Genomic DNA, 16,549 nt, shown 5'->3' with positions numbered 1-16,549 from the left:
TGTACTGTACAGACAGCATCAATAAGAAAAAAAAAAAGTGTGTGAAGGTGCCAGTCTGGGCAGGAAAAGTCATCCTAAACTTCATGAGAAGCAAGACAACAGAACAGCAGCAGTCAAATCTGGTATTTGGAATGGTGTGAGCCATCAAACTGTTCAGCAGTTTAGTTAGTGAACAAATGATCTTGAGGTCTAAGTTCAGTGAAGGTAGGGAGAGTGAGCAAGAAAGGAGATGGATCCAAGTGGAACTCAGATCAGAAGTGAGCAGCTAAATACAAGTCATTTCGGCTTATAGGAGGAAAGATTGTAATTTGCTAGGTTGTCAGAAAATAGTTTCATTACCTGTTTTCTGTATGGGCTCATCTGTTTAACAGGCTGTTTGGAAGCACAGGCCAGAGAGAGGGTACTGCATTTTGAGCAGGTGTATTGGGGACTGCAATTAAGGAGCAACTGGAACCCAACATACCGATTAACAGTCAACAGGTGATTGCTTGTCCTGTTTAGATTCCAACAAAAGGGCAGCTCTTTACTAAGCACCAGCTATTATACACAATATAATAGTTTCCAAAGGAGCACAGGGCTGGTCTAGTTAAGCAGATGAAACTACTTGTATAAAGGTTATTTAAAACTGATACAGTTAAACTAGTGAACAAAGCTATGTGGGCACTTCATATCAAATTAGCCTGAGTCAATTAAGAACAAGCTGAAGCTAAACCACCATTAGCTACTCTTAAGCCAATAGTGTCTGTGCTGGATTTTGCACTGGTTTAAGTCAGTTTAAAAGCCTATTTATCTTAAACTGGTGCAATACATATTTAAGACCACGCTTAAGGCTGCACATGTTCCACGCTGTTTTATGTTCCCCACATTGCATAAGATCTAGGATGTACCATGTACAGTTGGTTTCTATTTGGGAGTAAAGACTCATGCACATTCTTTGATATACTCTGGAACCAAGTACAAACTGCTGAGATATGAATATCAGTGGTGCACTGAGCCACATGCTGCCCCAAGCTACGGAAATGTCCCTCTTGAATCATGTGAGCGAAGGGGTTGCCATCAGCTGTAGAACTGAATTCTGAGGAGTTATTACTAGAGCCCAACACTAATTGAAATACATTAAGCTTATTGAGGGGAGAGAAGTTTCCTCTCAGGTACCTTGAGAAAGGGAAATTTACAAAGTCAGGATGAAGTTTGTAACTGTGTGTGTCAAAATGTGATATTGTCAAATAGCTTGAGTTGGAGGAAGATACTAGAAACAAGGATGTAGGGATAGTAGTGTACGGAGGCAAGATTTTTCCCTTTGAGTATACATGGGGAAAAAAAATCAGCTGTATTTAGCCATCTCTCAATCTATGATCATGGATCTCACATAATATAGGATGAAGCCTCCTCAGTCCCGGATAGGCCACCTCTCAGGAAAGTCCTGGGTACTGAAGGAGAGTATGTTGGTAATTCAAAAGACGACACTCTACCCTTTGATTCACTATTCTGCCAACACAGCAGAAATAGCTTCTTCATTAGAAAGTCTTATGATGTAAAAGGCTCTGGCCCCTTGCAGCAATTAGCTTAGTCTTTGTTCTGGCCAAGTTACAGTTTAGCCATTTTTTTCCCACTTGCAATTGCAATTAGATATTTTTAACTGCTTGTTTCAAAATGTAGTGTGCTGAACATGCTTAAAAGCGGGCATGTCCTGTGCACTTAAGTGGAGGATATATTTTAGTCCCGGTGAAACATACACGTTTGTGTCGCATATTTTTGACCTTTTCTAAATAAAGCATAAGGTATTGATAAGTGGCACAGTGCACTGCTACGTTAATTTCTTAGTAAGTCCAAATTTAAATCTTAATATGTTACCAATTCCAATTTATGCAAATTAAATCCACCCATTTTGTTTGACTGGCTACCTGAACCCGACACAGTGCTGTGTAAGTTCAGGTGGTACATGCAACACGCCTGTGAGACAAATGGGAAGTTCATGAACACATGGGTCACTCAAGCTTTTACAAAGAACTCAACTTTGCAAACTCTTAACTTTTATTAAGAAAATTTAAGTTAAAAAGTTTAAAAGGCTGTTATGAAAATTTACAATGGGACTCCAAGATGAACTTTATATAAACAGAGAAGTATTAAACAGCATCCAAATTAAAATTTAAAACATTCATTTTAAAATTGGTAGCCCAAGACAAATCCCTTATATTACTAGAATACATAGTGTTCATCCTGCAGAAAAAAAACTTACCATCTTTCCAGAAAAGATTAAGAAACATTGTTACATTATTGGGAAACAGTAAACTGAGTTATCATTTATACATTCTCACTTTACTGGAAAGTATAATTAACACAATTCCATAACTTATAGCAAATCAGTACTGACTTTTTTCCTGAAGTCATGCAATCACTAGAGCACAAACAGCACAAGACCACTTGTATTTACACTGATTAGTTTAAGATTAACATCTTAAAATGCTGTGTACATTGCCATCATTTAAAGTGCAAACAATGTCTGCTGAATTCTCCTCTCAGAAGGCATAACTGGTGTGAAGGGAAGCTGAAATACTGCCATGAGTGGTTATACAACTAACCAGGAAGCTGGCAGTTTATTTGTAGCCCTAACTGTGTTTTAGTGTAATATTTTCCATTGCTTGCTACCAGCCAAACATGTATTCCATAGCTTTAGATACAATACTTTCATCTTTCCTTGGGGTTTGTCTGTCAGAAACCACCTAGAAGAAACAAAAACACTTGGTCAGCCAGCATGCATTCATTCTATTTACACACCCCAGCTCTTAGAATTACTATGACTGTAAAAATGGGCATCTAAGGGCATCTCAACACAAATTCAACTTCTTGGAATGGACAGATGAGGTAAGAAACTGGCTTTCTAAAAAAGTCACTCTGAAAGCTTTTTGACAGATGGATAGGCTATGTTGGCAAGTTTGAAAAAACTGCCTTGACAAGTGGGAAAGGAGCAAACTACAGGTAGAGATGCAAAATGAGTTAAGTCTAGAACAATGTGCTGATGTCCCCACTACTCAGCACAGAAAGTACAAATATGCATTCAGTGTGTCTTTTTTGGCTTAGTTGTTTCTTTTGCAGTTTACTTTGAGAAAGTCACGAAGAATACAAATTCCTTTTTTGGAAATCTGCTTAAGTATTTGGTAACCTTTCTCGCTCTCTACCTTCTCAAAATACCTGATAGTCACTAGTGGAAGCTTTATATGCTGTTGCAAGAGGTCTCATTGTAGAAATCCTTGGAGTACTTGCAGGCTGCATCGGTGTGCCTAAGTTTTTTGTCGGTGGCGTGAAGACTGAAGACATGGAGGATGCAGAGCCTCTGTCAAAACTTTCCATCACACTCTTGAAAGAGGGGGGAAAATAGGCTATTTTAATAAATTGGAAGCAAATACTAGGTGCATATCAGTTTAATTCCAGTTACTGCAGTAACTGGATTTGATTTGACAAAAAGTAATACCCCAATAGCTCAAGATGCACCATGACTCTAAAAGTTTCCACTATGTATTCAATGAAGAGTATGTAAGATATTTACACAGTATAGCAGACACTGAACTACCAGTACATGTTCTATGATGAACATTAGTGCACAGAGCAGCAGTAAGAAAAATGCTTATTTAAAAGAACTGTATGATGCTAGTATAAGCTAGTGGTGAACTAATGATTTACTAGTCTTCAAGATAATGTCATGACCAAATTTGAAAACAGTACAGACAACATGATTTTAGTGATTTATAAATAAACTAAAAGCAAGTCTCAACAAGCTTGTAGTGGTCCAACCTTGGGCGTTAAATACCTAAATTTTTGGATTCAAACCTGGGTAGCGTTACCTCAACCCTTCATCCTTCCATGAGTCTACTGCCAAACAATCCCGGGGTTATCTGTAGAGTTAGTGATCCGATGGCTTTTTCCAGAACAAAGATTTATATTTTGGCTTTCAAAAGATTCCCCCCCCCCCATTTTTTGATTCTGCAACACAAGACAAGCTTCTTGACAGCCAGCCCATTAGAGCTGGGGCAAAAATAGGTCTCAGTCCTGTTTACAGGATTTTCCGAGCTGAATCGTTTGTTTGCTTACTCCCATTCAATTGTATTTCCCCAGTCCTATTTTATTCCTGCTCATCCCTCACCCCCTTTAGTCTGGTACGTAGCTTAACCTCTTCCCTTTAGATGTTTTACAGCCACGCTTGAACCGCATTACAGCTGACAGCATAGTCAGCTCAAGCAAGTATATAGATGAGACTGCCAAGATGACCAGAGTGCTGCAGGAATTGGTGTTTTAAACGAACAGGTAGGCATGCTTTCCTCTTAGTGTAGAGGAGACAATTACCAAGTGTTGTGACTGTACTGACTTGGATGGGGAGCTATATACTTGCCGAAGTCTATAAGCTAGCCAAAGACTCAAAGTAATAGCAAAAAAATTTCTATATACACATCAGAAGCAGGAAGCCTGATAAACAACCAGTGAAGCCACTGGATGATCGAGATTCTAAAGGAGCACTTAAGGATAAGGCCATCGCAGAGAAACTAAATGAATTCTTTGCATCAGTCTTCGCGGCTGAGGATATAAGGGAGATTCCCAAACCTGAGCCATTCTCTTTAGGTGACAAATCTGAGGAACTGTCCCAGATTGAGGTATCATTAGAGGAGGTTTTGGAACAAACTGATAAACTAAACAGTAATCAGTCACCAGGACCAGATGGTATTCACCCAAGAGTTCTGAAGGAACTCAAATGTGAAATTGCAGAACTACTAACTGTAGTAGCTAGTAACCAGCAAAGTGTTAATCTTAGTGAATCAAATTCCAACTCAGGTAAATGCATTCTACCCAGCTACATTTCCCCTACAGTTTTAGATGAACCAGCATACTCCCTTCACAGCCCTAAGTGTGGTGCAGCACTGCTGTACACCGTTATAGTTTCCATGTTAAGTCCTCAGATAACAAAGGACTACTACTGATGTATGCCACCTGATTTAACATATGAACCCTTCCCCACCCCCCACTCCCCATCCCCATCCACGTACATGCTTCTGGAAGAGGAAAAGCAAGGGACAGACCAAAACAAAGATACCTTATAAATTAATTTGTTACTCCATACAGAATGGATGGCTAACTTACTTTATCTATACAAGGCTTGACTCCGATCATGATAGATTCACCAAAAATCCTTCCGTCTTTGCTTAAGGCTTTCCGGGCTTGCAGTTTGGACTGATACCGAATATGCATCCAGTTTCCTGTATTGGACATCTGTCTCGGTTTTGGTTGGAAGTAGTTAAATTTAGTATTTGAAGAATGAACAACTTAGCATATGTTTTAGAAGATAAGTCAACATAAGACTTACCACATGCTTTAAAATGTTTCCATACTGTGCAAACTGTAGTAGAATATATGAAGCAGATGCTTGAGGAAACCTGAAAGCAAAAGACAACATACTCAAAATGCTGATCAGTGAGAGACTATTATAGAACACACTAAATATTCTATAATGTTTTGCTGAAACTCCTTGGCAGAGTTCCCAAAAGTGCAAGATCAGCTGAACTGTTCATTAAGCACTGATTCTGAAACAGTATTTAAGATACCAGAATGTCCTAGATCTTATTGGCTCACCATCATCTACACTCTTGCATGAAGATAATGATATGCAGATTCCCCACGGAAGCCACTTTACTATTTAGCAGATGTATTCACTTGCTGTCTCCTGGCTTTGAGAATCGAGTCCTATGATTGCTAGTACCCCAACACAATGTCCTATTGCTGCTTCTTGCACTCCCCACTCTCACCCACTTCCTAAGAAGCAAGTTAAATTTCAGTGTACTGTAGTCTAGAAAATTAAAGTAATTAAAACTCATGCATTTTTTCAGTGATGTATAGATTGTACATCTCCATGTACAGGTACTCAAACAGAATAGCCAAGTATAAGGACTTTGCCATCAGATTTTAGAAAAATGCTGCAGATCACGCACCCAAATACAGTTACCCAGGTGTCATCAAGATGATCTTCTGAGGTTAAGGAATCCCCTTGAGTGTAGAAAGGATCCAGCTGAGCAGGAGACAGTGTAGTCTTTCTGGGCTGTCCAATACTTGCAGGACTAAATACACCTGTGGCTGTTAAATTGAAATAGGATTGATTTCAATGAATTGCTACTGTAACTAAGCTAGTCAGAGTAGTGTAGAAAGCTAGGCACCTAAGAGTATAAATTTGATATGAAGATTATTTTAGTAGGAAAAATTAGCCGATTTATTTTCATAAACACAGTAAAACAACATTAATTCACACTTCAGACTAGTGAAATTTGCAAACATGTTGCTAAGCTCTGTGACTGAGCTACTTACCACACCTTTGTCTGCTGCTACTAAAAATGGGGCCAAATTCTGATCCTACAACTACTCTGCAGAGCCTATTATGGGAACAAAGAACCCAACAGAAAGCTTTACAAGAAGCTGCTGGGTTCATACAAGGAAATGAGGAGGCTTTAGAATGGTGGCACCATCTGTCATCCTCCATAGCATTCCTTAAGAACAGCCACCTCTGCCTCTGTGTTCAATACAGCATGGAGAAGTTCTACTGCAAGGAACAGATGAATAACTACAGCTCCTTGTTCTTGTTCTATCTGCAGTACTCTAACAAACAAGGCAGTACTTTCCTGCTCACATTTGTCACTTGCAAGCGGAAAGAATGCTACTTATTTGCAAGGCAATTTACAAAAAAAGTGAAAGCTCAGACAGAGTTGGCCCTCTACCATGCTAACAAAAATATAGCAAGCAGTTTGACAGGGTGTCTACCTGTTCCAGGGGTTGCTGGCATAGCTCCAACCAATGGACTCTGCGTTACAGAAAAGCTCGGCTGCATTAAAATACAGAAAAGTAACAAGTCATAGTTGCAGGTACAGTCTTTTCATAGTCAGGAAAGACCAGTTTTAGCCCACTTGATAAAAATCAGGAGAAAAGGTTAAATTTTTGCCCCAGTATCAATTTAAAGCAAACAAACATTCTTCTGCTTGCAGTTAGTGAAATAACTGTGCAAACCCAGTAAGTGGATCCTGACATGCAATAAAGTTACTGAACATTTTGCTTCGGCATTTGTTTAAATTCATATAACCTAGTAATTCCTTGTATATCCAAATAACCCTCAATTGGTAGATAATGAAGAGCTTACTTCACTGTTTATCTTTGTGGAATAAAGTGCAATTGCCTATGGGTCTTCTGACTAAAAGTATCTAACTCCTATTCTTTTACACAGTGAACTCCTCTAGTAACTATTTCACATTGGGGAAACATTATGAACAACATACTGCTTATAAATTTGTTCAGAAGGCTGTTGCCATTTAGACAGCAACTGATCATCATACAATAGGGACATCTACCCACACCACAGATTTAGGGACCTCTGAACTACTGAAGTAGTCAGCTTTCCTATAAAGTCAGCAATGTTTTGCCAAAAATGAATAAGTATTTTGCATCTATACCCAAAGACCTTTCATTATTTTGAAGAGTAAACATAACTTACCACAACGGCTTAATAAATATTCACAAAGAACATATCAAATGAGAAGCCTCCCTTGTGTCTATCAGTTTTTTAAGTTAGTTATGTCCCCTTCCCCTCACTCAGTTGTAAGCTTCGGCAACAGCTGCGGTATACCAACACTACTCAGTTGCATTACCTACCCTTGAACGACTTTTACCCTATGCTAGCTATTCTCTTCTTTCCCCCTTCCAAACTGAAACAGAGTATTTAGAAGGTTAGGTCTCTTAAAAGGAACTTTCACTGTTTTAAGTAAGGGCTTCAACAATGTCCTTTCAACATTAAAGCAGCATGTTTTTTCTTAAATATAAAATACGATTAAGAAAACAGAAGTACTTTTAAATTTAACAGGAGCTATTAACTATAGTGACAGAACTAGTACGCATTCTATGAAGTCTCCAGCCCTTCAGTCTACATTAGTGGCTTCTCCCCTTCATAAAATAACTAAGTTTTCAGTTTATAAGACCCTTATGGCAGAAAACATGCCTATGTTCTATGCAGGACCAAGTACACAATCAACAGAGTAAGTCAGTTCTCTTTAGCAATAGAAGAGAATTTTCTAGTGAAAGTATTTGCTCTCTTATCATTATGGATCAAGAGGCTGACTGACAGGTTACTGAATTGACCCTGAAATCTTACTCTGGCCCGTTAGCATCAGAAACTGAAAGTTTAACCAGGCATTTCACTCAACAGAATTTAATTGAAAAGCATGAAGATGACTTGCTATTGCTGGCAGTGCCCCCAATGCTTTGACAGAATACTGCCATCTCATTTACGCTAACTTTTTGTTGCATTATTGATTCCCCCCCCCCCCCCCCCCCGAAAAAAAAAACAAACCTTAAAATATTTTGTCTTCCTGTATTTTAAGTCTTCATTAAGCTGTGACAAACATATAAAGATATGCAACTTCTGGTCTGACTTGACTGTGTTTTGTTTCAAGAGAAATTCCTTGTTTTTATATTTTAACCTCCAAAGTCATATGGAGGAAGAGGGAAAAAAATGAAAGGAGATACATGCTAATATTGCAGTGCTTGTTTGTCAGACTAACCAGCTGTCAACCAGACTGAAGTGAAAATTGAGTTAAGATAAGATTCAGGAGCTGAAGCCCCTCACTAACCAGAGCATGAGAGGCATTCAACACTGAAATAAAAATTGTATGAATCAAATGCCTGCACCCAACCTGGGAAGTAAAGACATTCACTACCTAGATTAACTGAAATTTTAGTTTAGCTTTGCAACTAACCTTTAAGATTACCACTTACTGGTTTTCTTGAGGTTAGAGGTGTAGATCCAAGTCCTGGACTAGATAATTCATCATATATACTTCTAACAGGGGGAGCACCACTTTTATCCTTATGTGTAGGAACTACTGGTTGTGGAGGAGATCCACCTGCAATGGAAAGGAGCAAGCAGAAAGCCTATCATTTCCATGTACTCCACCAGATTAATTTTGAAACTCTAGCCTTTTGACATTCAAACTGTTAGCAATCATCTGATCATAGACTGCCTAGTTAGTTTTCTAATTGTCCCCCCAAGTACACCTAATATCTATAAACTAAGAACAGACTGTTTAACCACTTTGTTGGACAGTTTTCAGTGCACTTGTTTCAGAAACGGATATATCAAAGGGCCAGATTTTGATACCATCACTCAGTCCGAGTAGCACTTTAACTCCTTCAGTTGTCCCTATTGAAGTAAATGGGACATTTTACAGAGGAAAGTACTACTCAACATGAGGAAGGGTATCAGAACCCAGTCCCTAATAATTACACAATGGTCTTCCAGTGAAGTAGTTGGAAATGATTTGCTGCTTATAACATTTAAAGTTATACAGAACACAGCATGAAAAAAATACTGTATGGCACAACACTATAGCAATAGGGGAATAGATCCGGTATCTTCAAAGATTATATGATGCGAGTTTTGATTACAATCCACTCGATGGAAGTGAAGTTACTTTAAATTTAGCATTTTGGTTTGCCTTTCTGTGGATGCTGTCGGAGTGTGGTCCATGTAGTTTGTCAGAAAAATAGTATTAATATACAAGTTTTAGTATTAAGCTCGTAATACAAACATCCCGACCCTAATTTGTCACATGGTTTCACTGTTGATGCTTGGACAACATATGAAATGCTAGATGCCTAATGCATCTGGACACAGTACAATAGCAGGATTTGAGGACTGTTTGCACTTAGATTACTATAGTATGAGTGTACAACAGGATAATCACACATTTCTTAAAAGAAAGTGTCATAAAAAAGGAAGGTAGTGAACTACACTACCTAAAGACATAAGACTACTTTCTAGGATCAGTTTACAACAATTGCACTGATTTTTGCAATGTCAAAATTAGAAGGACTTCTAAACCCATCTAACCTAAATCAATTTAGATGTTCCTTTTCATTTTCTTCTGATTTCTAATGTTATTTAACAATTGTTTTTCCACAGTTACCTCTTGCTGTTTTATGGCAGAGTAACAATGTAGTATTCACAACAGTCATTTTATGTTAACCAACTTCACTACAGCATGAAACAGATTTCATGAAAGCTTAACCAACAATAATAAAGGGCCACTGGAGATTAAGACATCTATATGAGTAATCGTCAAGGATTTTGAAACATTAAGATGTGCATGCAGTTAAACTCTCTCTTCTCTCCAATTTGTAATATTTGTGTCATGTCATAAATTAGATTGTAAGCTCTTTGGGGCAAAGGCTAACTGCCTATGAATTTATACAGCATTAACCAAAACAGGGCCACAAATCTGACTGGAACCTCTGGGTTCCACCATAACACAAGGATATTTAGTAGGAGTAGCTCAAGAAATTAAACTGATTTAAAGAACCTTGATGCACCCAAGAGAACACTTACATGGGCGTGCTCAAGTCAATAATGTCTAAATTAAAAGTTCTATGGCTATCCAATTCAAATGTATTTCTCAATCCTGCACTACAAGACTCCCTATATACAAATGAATTATTTGTGAGCCGCAGAAAGCGGGGGTATATCTACATGGCAATTGAGAGTTTTGATGGGGATACATCCCTCAAGATTTAGGCAGAAGCCCTACTTTCACAGTCTAGCGGGGTGTCAAATCTGTGGTAATTTATTCTCTGTTGCAGTAACTCCTAATTTCAGAGGATTAAGTCAAACCTATCTTGTTATTCTAAATTTGTGTTGGTAGAGTTTGTATTTTTAAAAAAATCAGGAGCCCCGAGTCCTTAATGGACAATGCAGCATAAACCTCTGCAATTTCTATTTATGAACACTTAAAAAAAGCTAATCAATTAGTTTAATAGCTGAAAGTAACAGCACATTTCAGTCCAAAGTGATATTTAGACAAGTTATACTGAAATATTGACACAATAGCTCAAAGGGGACAGAACATGTCAGTACTGCATTCTGCACCTTTAACCCCCTCCTCCATAATGGAACCTTTGCCCAGTGGCACTAGTGTACTACTCACACTATACCCACAGTTGATTCAGTGAAACAAATACTTCCTACTTCATCTGGGACATTGAATACATTGATTTAGAGATTAGAAGCTGGTAAATGTGTCTAAGGAAGGGAGAAAAGCTGACATAGTATTGCATTCTTCTGGGTAATGCAACCACCCACCCAGTTATCAGGATGGAGAACAGAATCACACAATTTTCCCAGTAGCCAGGAAAAGTAGATATATATTACTACAGGCCTATGTAATCAAACATTTTCCCATATAGGCCCAATTTAACTTGACAGCCTTCACCTAATGTAGCTAATAGGCACCTCACAAAACATTCAGAGAGACCCCTGACATATCCTGAAAAGGATTTTTAGTTCTTCCCCAACGACAGTTATATCTACGTACAATTTCGCAGGCAGATTTAATAGTACTGTCTTCCTTAAAAATACTGTATTTTAAATCAAGAGTTTCCAAAAGCTTCATTTTATTCACAACAGACCACTGCTTTCATCGAACAATTTCCCAACAAGCAGAGCAGCTACTTTTACCAGCAATCTACCTATGGGGAAACCAAACTCCCTTTAGTATAGATTGAATTAGGGATGTAAATATCATTTAAAACATTAACAATTATATTGTTTAACCAAGGCCACTCCAGACGGCCCAGAGCAGGGTGCTGTTCAGTCCAGCCTGATGTAGGCAGCAGAACTACCTTTTTGACTCAATGATGGTGCCATCTGTAAGTAAGCCTGCTTAAGGTCTTGATCACACATGCCTGGTCTACAATTAAAATTTAGGTTAACATAGCTATGGTGCTTGGTGTTGTGAAAAATCCACCTCCAATGCTGACCATCATAGTTACCTAACCTCTAGTGATGGAGATACTTCCATCGGCCTAGCTCAGGGGTCTCAAACTCAAATGACCACAAGGGCCACATGAGGACTAGTGCATTGGCCCAAGGGCCGCAACACTGACACCCCCACCTTTGCTGCCCCCGGCCCCGCCCCCACTCTACCCCTTCCATGAGACCCCACCCCACCTCTTCCAATCCCTTCCCCGCCCCCATTCTAACCCCTTCCCCAAAGTCCCCACCCCAACTCTGCCCCCTCCCTGCCCCCAGGGGGTGCAGGGTGCGGCAGGGGCTCAGGGCAGGGAGTTGAGGTGCAGGAGGTGTGCAGGGTGCGGCAGGGGGCTCAGGCAGGGAGTTAAGCCAATTCCATTTCTTCATCCTCTTATAAGATTTTTGCTACTCTACCTAGTTCAGTATTGAAAACTCCTATGCCTAGAAAGTCTTCATATGTTCATCAAATCAGTTATGACCAGGAAAGCGAATTTGGTCACACTTTGCTAGAGCTATTTATGCCAGCACTATACTATTTCATATAGAAGTTTTTTTCTCAAGTTACTTCCACTTTACCAATTACATTAATTAGTACTTTAAAATGTTTGACCATTTATGACCAGTCAACTGACCAATTATTTTTGACAAGTCAAATGCCTGACCTTAGACTGATCTTATACCAGCAGAAACTCACATTGTACCTCTGGAGGAAATTTTGTTAGATTGAAACAGTCATACTTAAATCACCATGAAACTTGTTTAAGACTTTTTTTGCAATAACTGGTTATTCAAACTCAACTGAATATGTTTGAGGCCATCTTTAGCAACTACAGTTTGGAAAACGATACACTCAAATTTGTAACAAAAATCACTGGATTGGTAAATCAAAGCTAGCCTTTTTTTAAATAAAAAATAAAAAAATAAATAAAAAAAGGCACAGCTGCTTCTACAAAAGGCTTCATAGTAAAATTATTCACCTGCAAGTAAAGGAGACCTCATTTCCATCACACCAACAGAAGGACCACTTAAAGAGCGAGGTTGTGGAGTCATTGGAGCTGGTAAATCGCCCATTAAAAATCCAGGTAGGAACTGAGCACCAGCTCCTGGCTTTGGAGAGGTCGGGGAACCAAGAGTCATTGGTTCAGCGCCTGCATTAGTAAAAGAACGTTGAAGAATTCAGAAAAGTTAGTGATTCAGCATACCGCAGTTCCTAAGAATAAAGGATCTGTCTGAAGGAAAGCTACAAGGAAGTTCAAATTAGTGCTGTGAAATTGATATGAAAGAACTTTTCGCATTACGGATTTACTTTTATAATCAGAAACAATACCAGCTAAACCTGCATTTTCTGTGACCACAGCAGCTATGCTATTTCTTATCACTTTAAAGAAACAAGCACCAACTTTACTTTTCCTCCTCGTTTCATTCTGCAGCACAGAGCGCTCCCACCGCAGGGATGGAACCAGGAACTTCCAGGTCCTCATGCCAGCTCCCTCACTGGCTGCCCCGCTGCGTCTCCCGGCGCGGTCACGCCCCCGCCCGAGTCCCCCAGCTGCCCGAGCGACAGTCGCTGAGGGCCGGATGTTTCAAAGTCACGAAGCCCCTAACTCCCACGGACCGTTAACGGTCTGGCCCCGCGCTGCTGTAGCTTTTGTGCGTCGCTTTCATGACGCGACGTGCTGAGCGCGGTTACTGGCACCGTCAGGACAGGAGGGAAGCGCCCCTCAGCGCTGGGATCCCGCAGCCCTGGCGGGACCTGCCCCAGGCCCGCCACGCAGCAGCAGCTCTCCCACCGGCAGCGCTAAAAGCCGGGACACGGGAGAGCCAGCGCGGCCATGCGATACGGTCACGGGCCAGGTGGAGAGCGCGGCCGGAGCCGCATACGGCGGAGACCAAGGCCGCTGACACGCTGGTCCCGTCCGCACTGACCAGGCCTCCTCCACGAGCTCCGAGGGCTGGCAGCGGAGGCCTCCCCAGCCGCGACTTGCCCCGCGCCACTGGCCTCGGCAACAGCCGGAGCCACCCCCAAGCCCTGCGTACCGGCCGGCGGCAGCTCCATGGCGAAGGCGGCCATCACGCTGGGGGCCCGGAACCGCGGGAAACAACAGCAGCAGCCCCCCGCGGCGATCACTTTCAAATGGAGCGGAAATTCGGCCCGCCGCGGGGCGCGCTGGGGTGCGTCACTTCCTGCCTTGCCCAGCAGCCATCTCTTGGGAGCGTGACTTCGGGGCAGGAAGAGGCGTGGTTACGCTGACGGTAGCGCGCTCAGTCTGCGACTCGTCCGTGACCACGCCCCCATCCCCGCCTCAGGCTTCTCCCCAGCACGGACTAGGTTCCCTCGTCCGCGTTACCCCAGCAAGATGACCCCTTCCCCCGAGATGGTCACACCCAGCTCGCCCCCATCACCCCTCTGACGCTGTGACACACCCAGCAACCACCACATGGCCACCCTGAGACTGTAACACACCCCGCCACCTACCCTCACCTCCTTGACATTGTAACACACCCAGCAATCCTCATCACCCCGTGAGACTGTAACATACCCAGCAACCCTCATTACCCGTCAGACTGTAACACACCCAGTAACATCCCCATTGCCCGTGTGAGACTGAAATACACCCAGCACCCCTGTGAGACAAACACACACAGCAACACCCCAATCATCACCTGTGAGACTGACCCATCAACCTCCCCTCACCCCCATGAGTATGTAACACACCCAGCTACCCCCATCACCCTCTATGACACTGTAACACACCCAACAACCCCCCATCACTCCTGTGAGACTAACACACCTGTCTACACCCATCATCCTCTGACTGTAACACACCCAGCAAACCCCAGTAACCACTCTGACACTGTAACACACCGAGCAACTGCTGTCCCCTCCCCTGAGATGGTAACCTCCAGCAACCCACAGAAGACTAACACACACAGCAACCCACATCACCCCACACTCAATGAGATTGTAACACACACACACAGAGCAATCTCCTGCATCCTCTGTGAGACTGTAACAGACACACAGAAACCCGTATGACCTCATACCCCTGTGAGACTAACACACACACACACAGCAATCCCCACCCCCTTGTAACACACACAGCAAACTCGACTGTGAGACTCTAACACACATACAGCAACCTCTCTCCCTAATACGCTGGGAGACTAACACACACAATCCCATCCCATGAGCCTGTAACGCACACACAGCAACATACTCCAGATCCCAAGAAACTGTAACACACAACCACTCCAGGCCTAGGGCTTGACTGGCTTGGCCATTGTTTTTCTTTTTCTGGATTTGCCAGTGCTCTAGAAAAATAATTTAATCTGCCAGGTTGTTTTTGTATGGGAATCTAAAGATTTCCATTAGTATCACAATACACTAGGATAGCTAATGTTAAAAGTTTCTGTGTCCAGCTAAAGATGCTGCATTGTTCCCAATTCCACAGTTTAAGCGGTAACATATCAAAACTGTTGAAAATACAGCAGCTGTCTGCCCACCAACACGCAAGTACACCGCACATGTGTGCGAGAGAGGGTTTGAGTTATGCATCCCCAGAAAAAAAACAGCTTGCATCAGAAACTGCACATTCAATGAAAACTGGCTAAACAAAACAGACTACAAAGACTGGCTCATAAAACGTGCTGATAAAGCAAATGCCTGTTTGTTATCAATGATGTTCTCAATCTTATCTATATGTGTTACTAGATACTGTAAATGACTTGAAGGGGGAGTTGCGAAGTTGCCTTGTGGTTGGAATTACATCTAGGTTTACCCTTCTGTCCCCACACAAGGTAACTCTACCTACACCCCCTCTCCCAGGAGACCAACATCCACAACAGCCTCTCCCACACCCAAGACTAACATGCACAGCAAACTGCCACCCCCAGAAACTGTAACACACACAGCACCACATACACCGCGAGTAAGGGGGCCATCCCTCCAGGATTGTCCTGGAGTCTCCAGGAATTAACAGATATAGACCTAGATCTTGCAAGTGAGTCCACTCTTGAACCCATGTGAAGCGTCACTGACTTCAATGGAACTCCACAGGGGCCCAGGATTCCACTCATGTAGATCTGCTTGCAGAATCAGGACCATGGACTTTTAGGACAAAATAAATCCTACTGAGCCTGGAGAACATTGCTGACATTACTGATAATATGCTTGAGATACGCTTTCTGGTTTAGCTTTTGATAAAAGCTCCTACTTAGATTAGTTTGCCAAAAACATACATATATGAGACACTAATACAATGGTCACCATTTAAAAATATCAATACCTACTGCTTAATATAATTAAATATAGTGTGACATTTCCTAAACCCATTGTAGGAAATACTGCAAGTCAAGTTACTGGTGCCCAAAGGCAGGCATGTTATATACTTATAACAAACCTCTTAGCTCTCTCTCATTTTTAAATACACATTTATACTTGACCCACCCAAATCCTGTGTTATTTCATTTCTACTGCAAATTAAGAAAATCAGAAATGTTGAATCATGAAACCAACAATAGTGCCTGTGGTAAAGAAATTAATCTTTTAATGCTTTTCACACCTATTTATTCTTGAATTTCTCCCTTTGAGTTGTTTGTCAATTATGAGAGCTGGCAGGATAATGATGAGATGAAGAATTTTAAAGAAAAGATTACTAATTGTTTGACCATCCTGCCTCTTTTAGGTATCTCAGCTTCAACCTTTGTTTTTGGTACTGCTTCTTT

At 41.4% G+C, this 16,549-nt stretch overlaps 1 protein-coding gene across 1 annotated transcript; it reads right to left on the bottom strand.

Annotated features, from left to right (window-relative positions):
• Positions 1-2,011: 2,011 nt before the first annotated feature.
• NUP35 (nucleoporin 35) lies at positions 2,012-14,015 on the bottom strand. Its single transcript, XM_077829688.1, has 9 exons — positions 13,862-14,015; positions 12,802-12,972; positions 8,797-8,924; positions 6,796-6,856; positions 5,976-6,117; positions 5,354-5,423; positions 5,131-5,259; positions 3,193-3,357; positions 2,012-2,723 (listed from the first exon to the last, which is right to left on the bottom strand). The coding sequence occupies exons 1-9, from the start codon at positions 13,893-13,895 to the stop codon at positions 2,646-2,648; spliced, it is 978 nt and encodes a 325-aa protein (XP_077685814.1). The 5' UTR covers positions 13,896-14,015; the 3' UTR covers positions 2,012-2,645.
• Positions 14,016-16,549: the final 2,534 nt, after the last annotated feature.

The sequence above is a fragment of the Eretmochelys imbricata genome, chromosome 11 (assembly GCF_965152235.1).
Source record: "Eretmochelys imbricata isolate rEreImb1 chromosome 11, rEreImb1.hap1, whole genome shotgun sequence".
Lineage (NCBI taxonomy): Eukaryota > Metazoa > Chordata > Testudines > Cheloniidae > Eretmochelys > Eretmochelys imbricata.
This window is presented reverse-complemented; position numbering and strand designations above follow the sequence as displayed.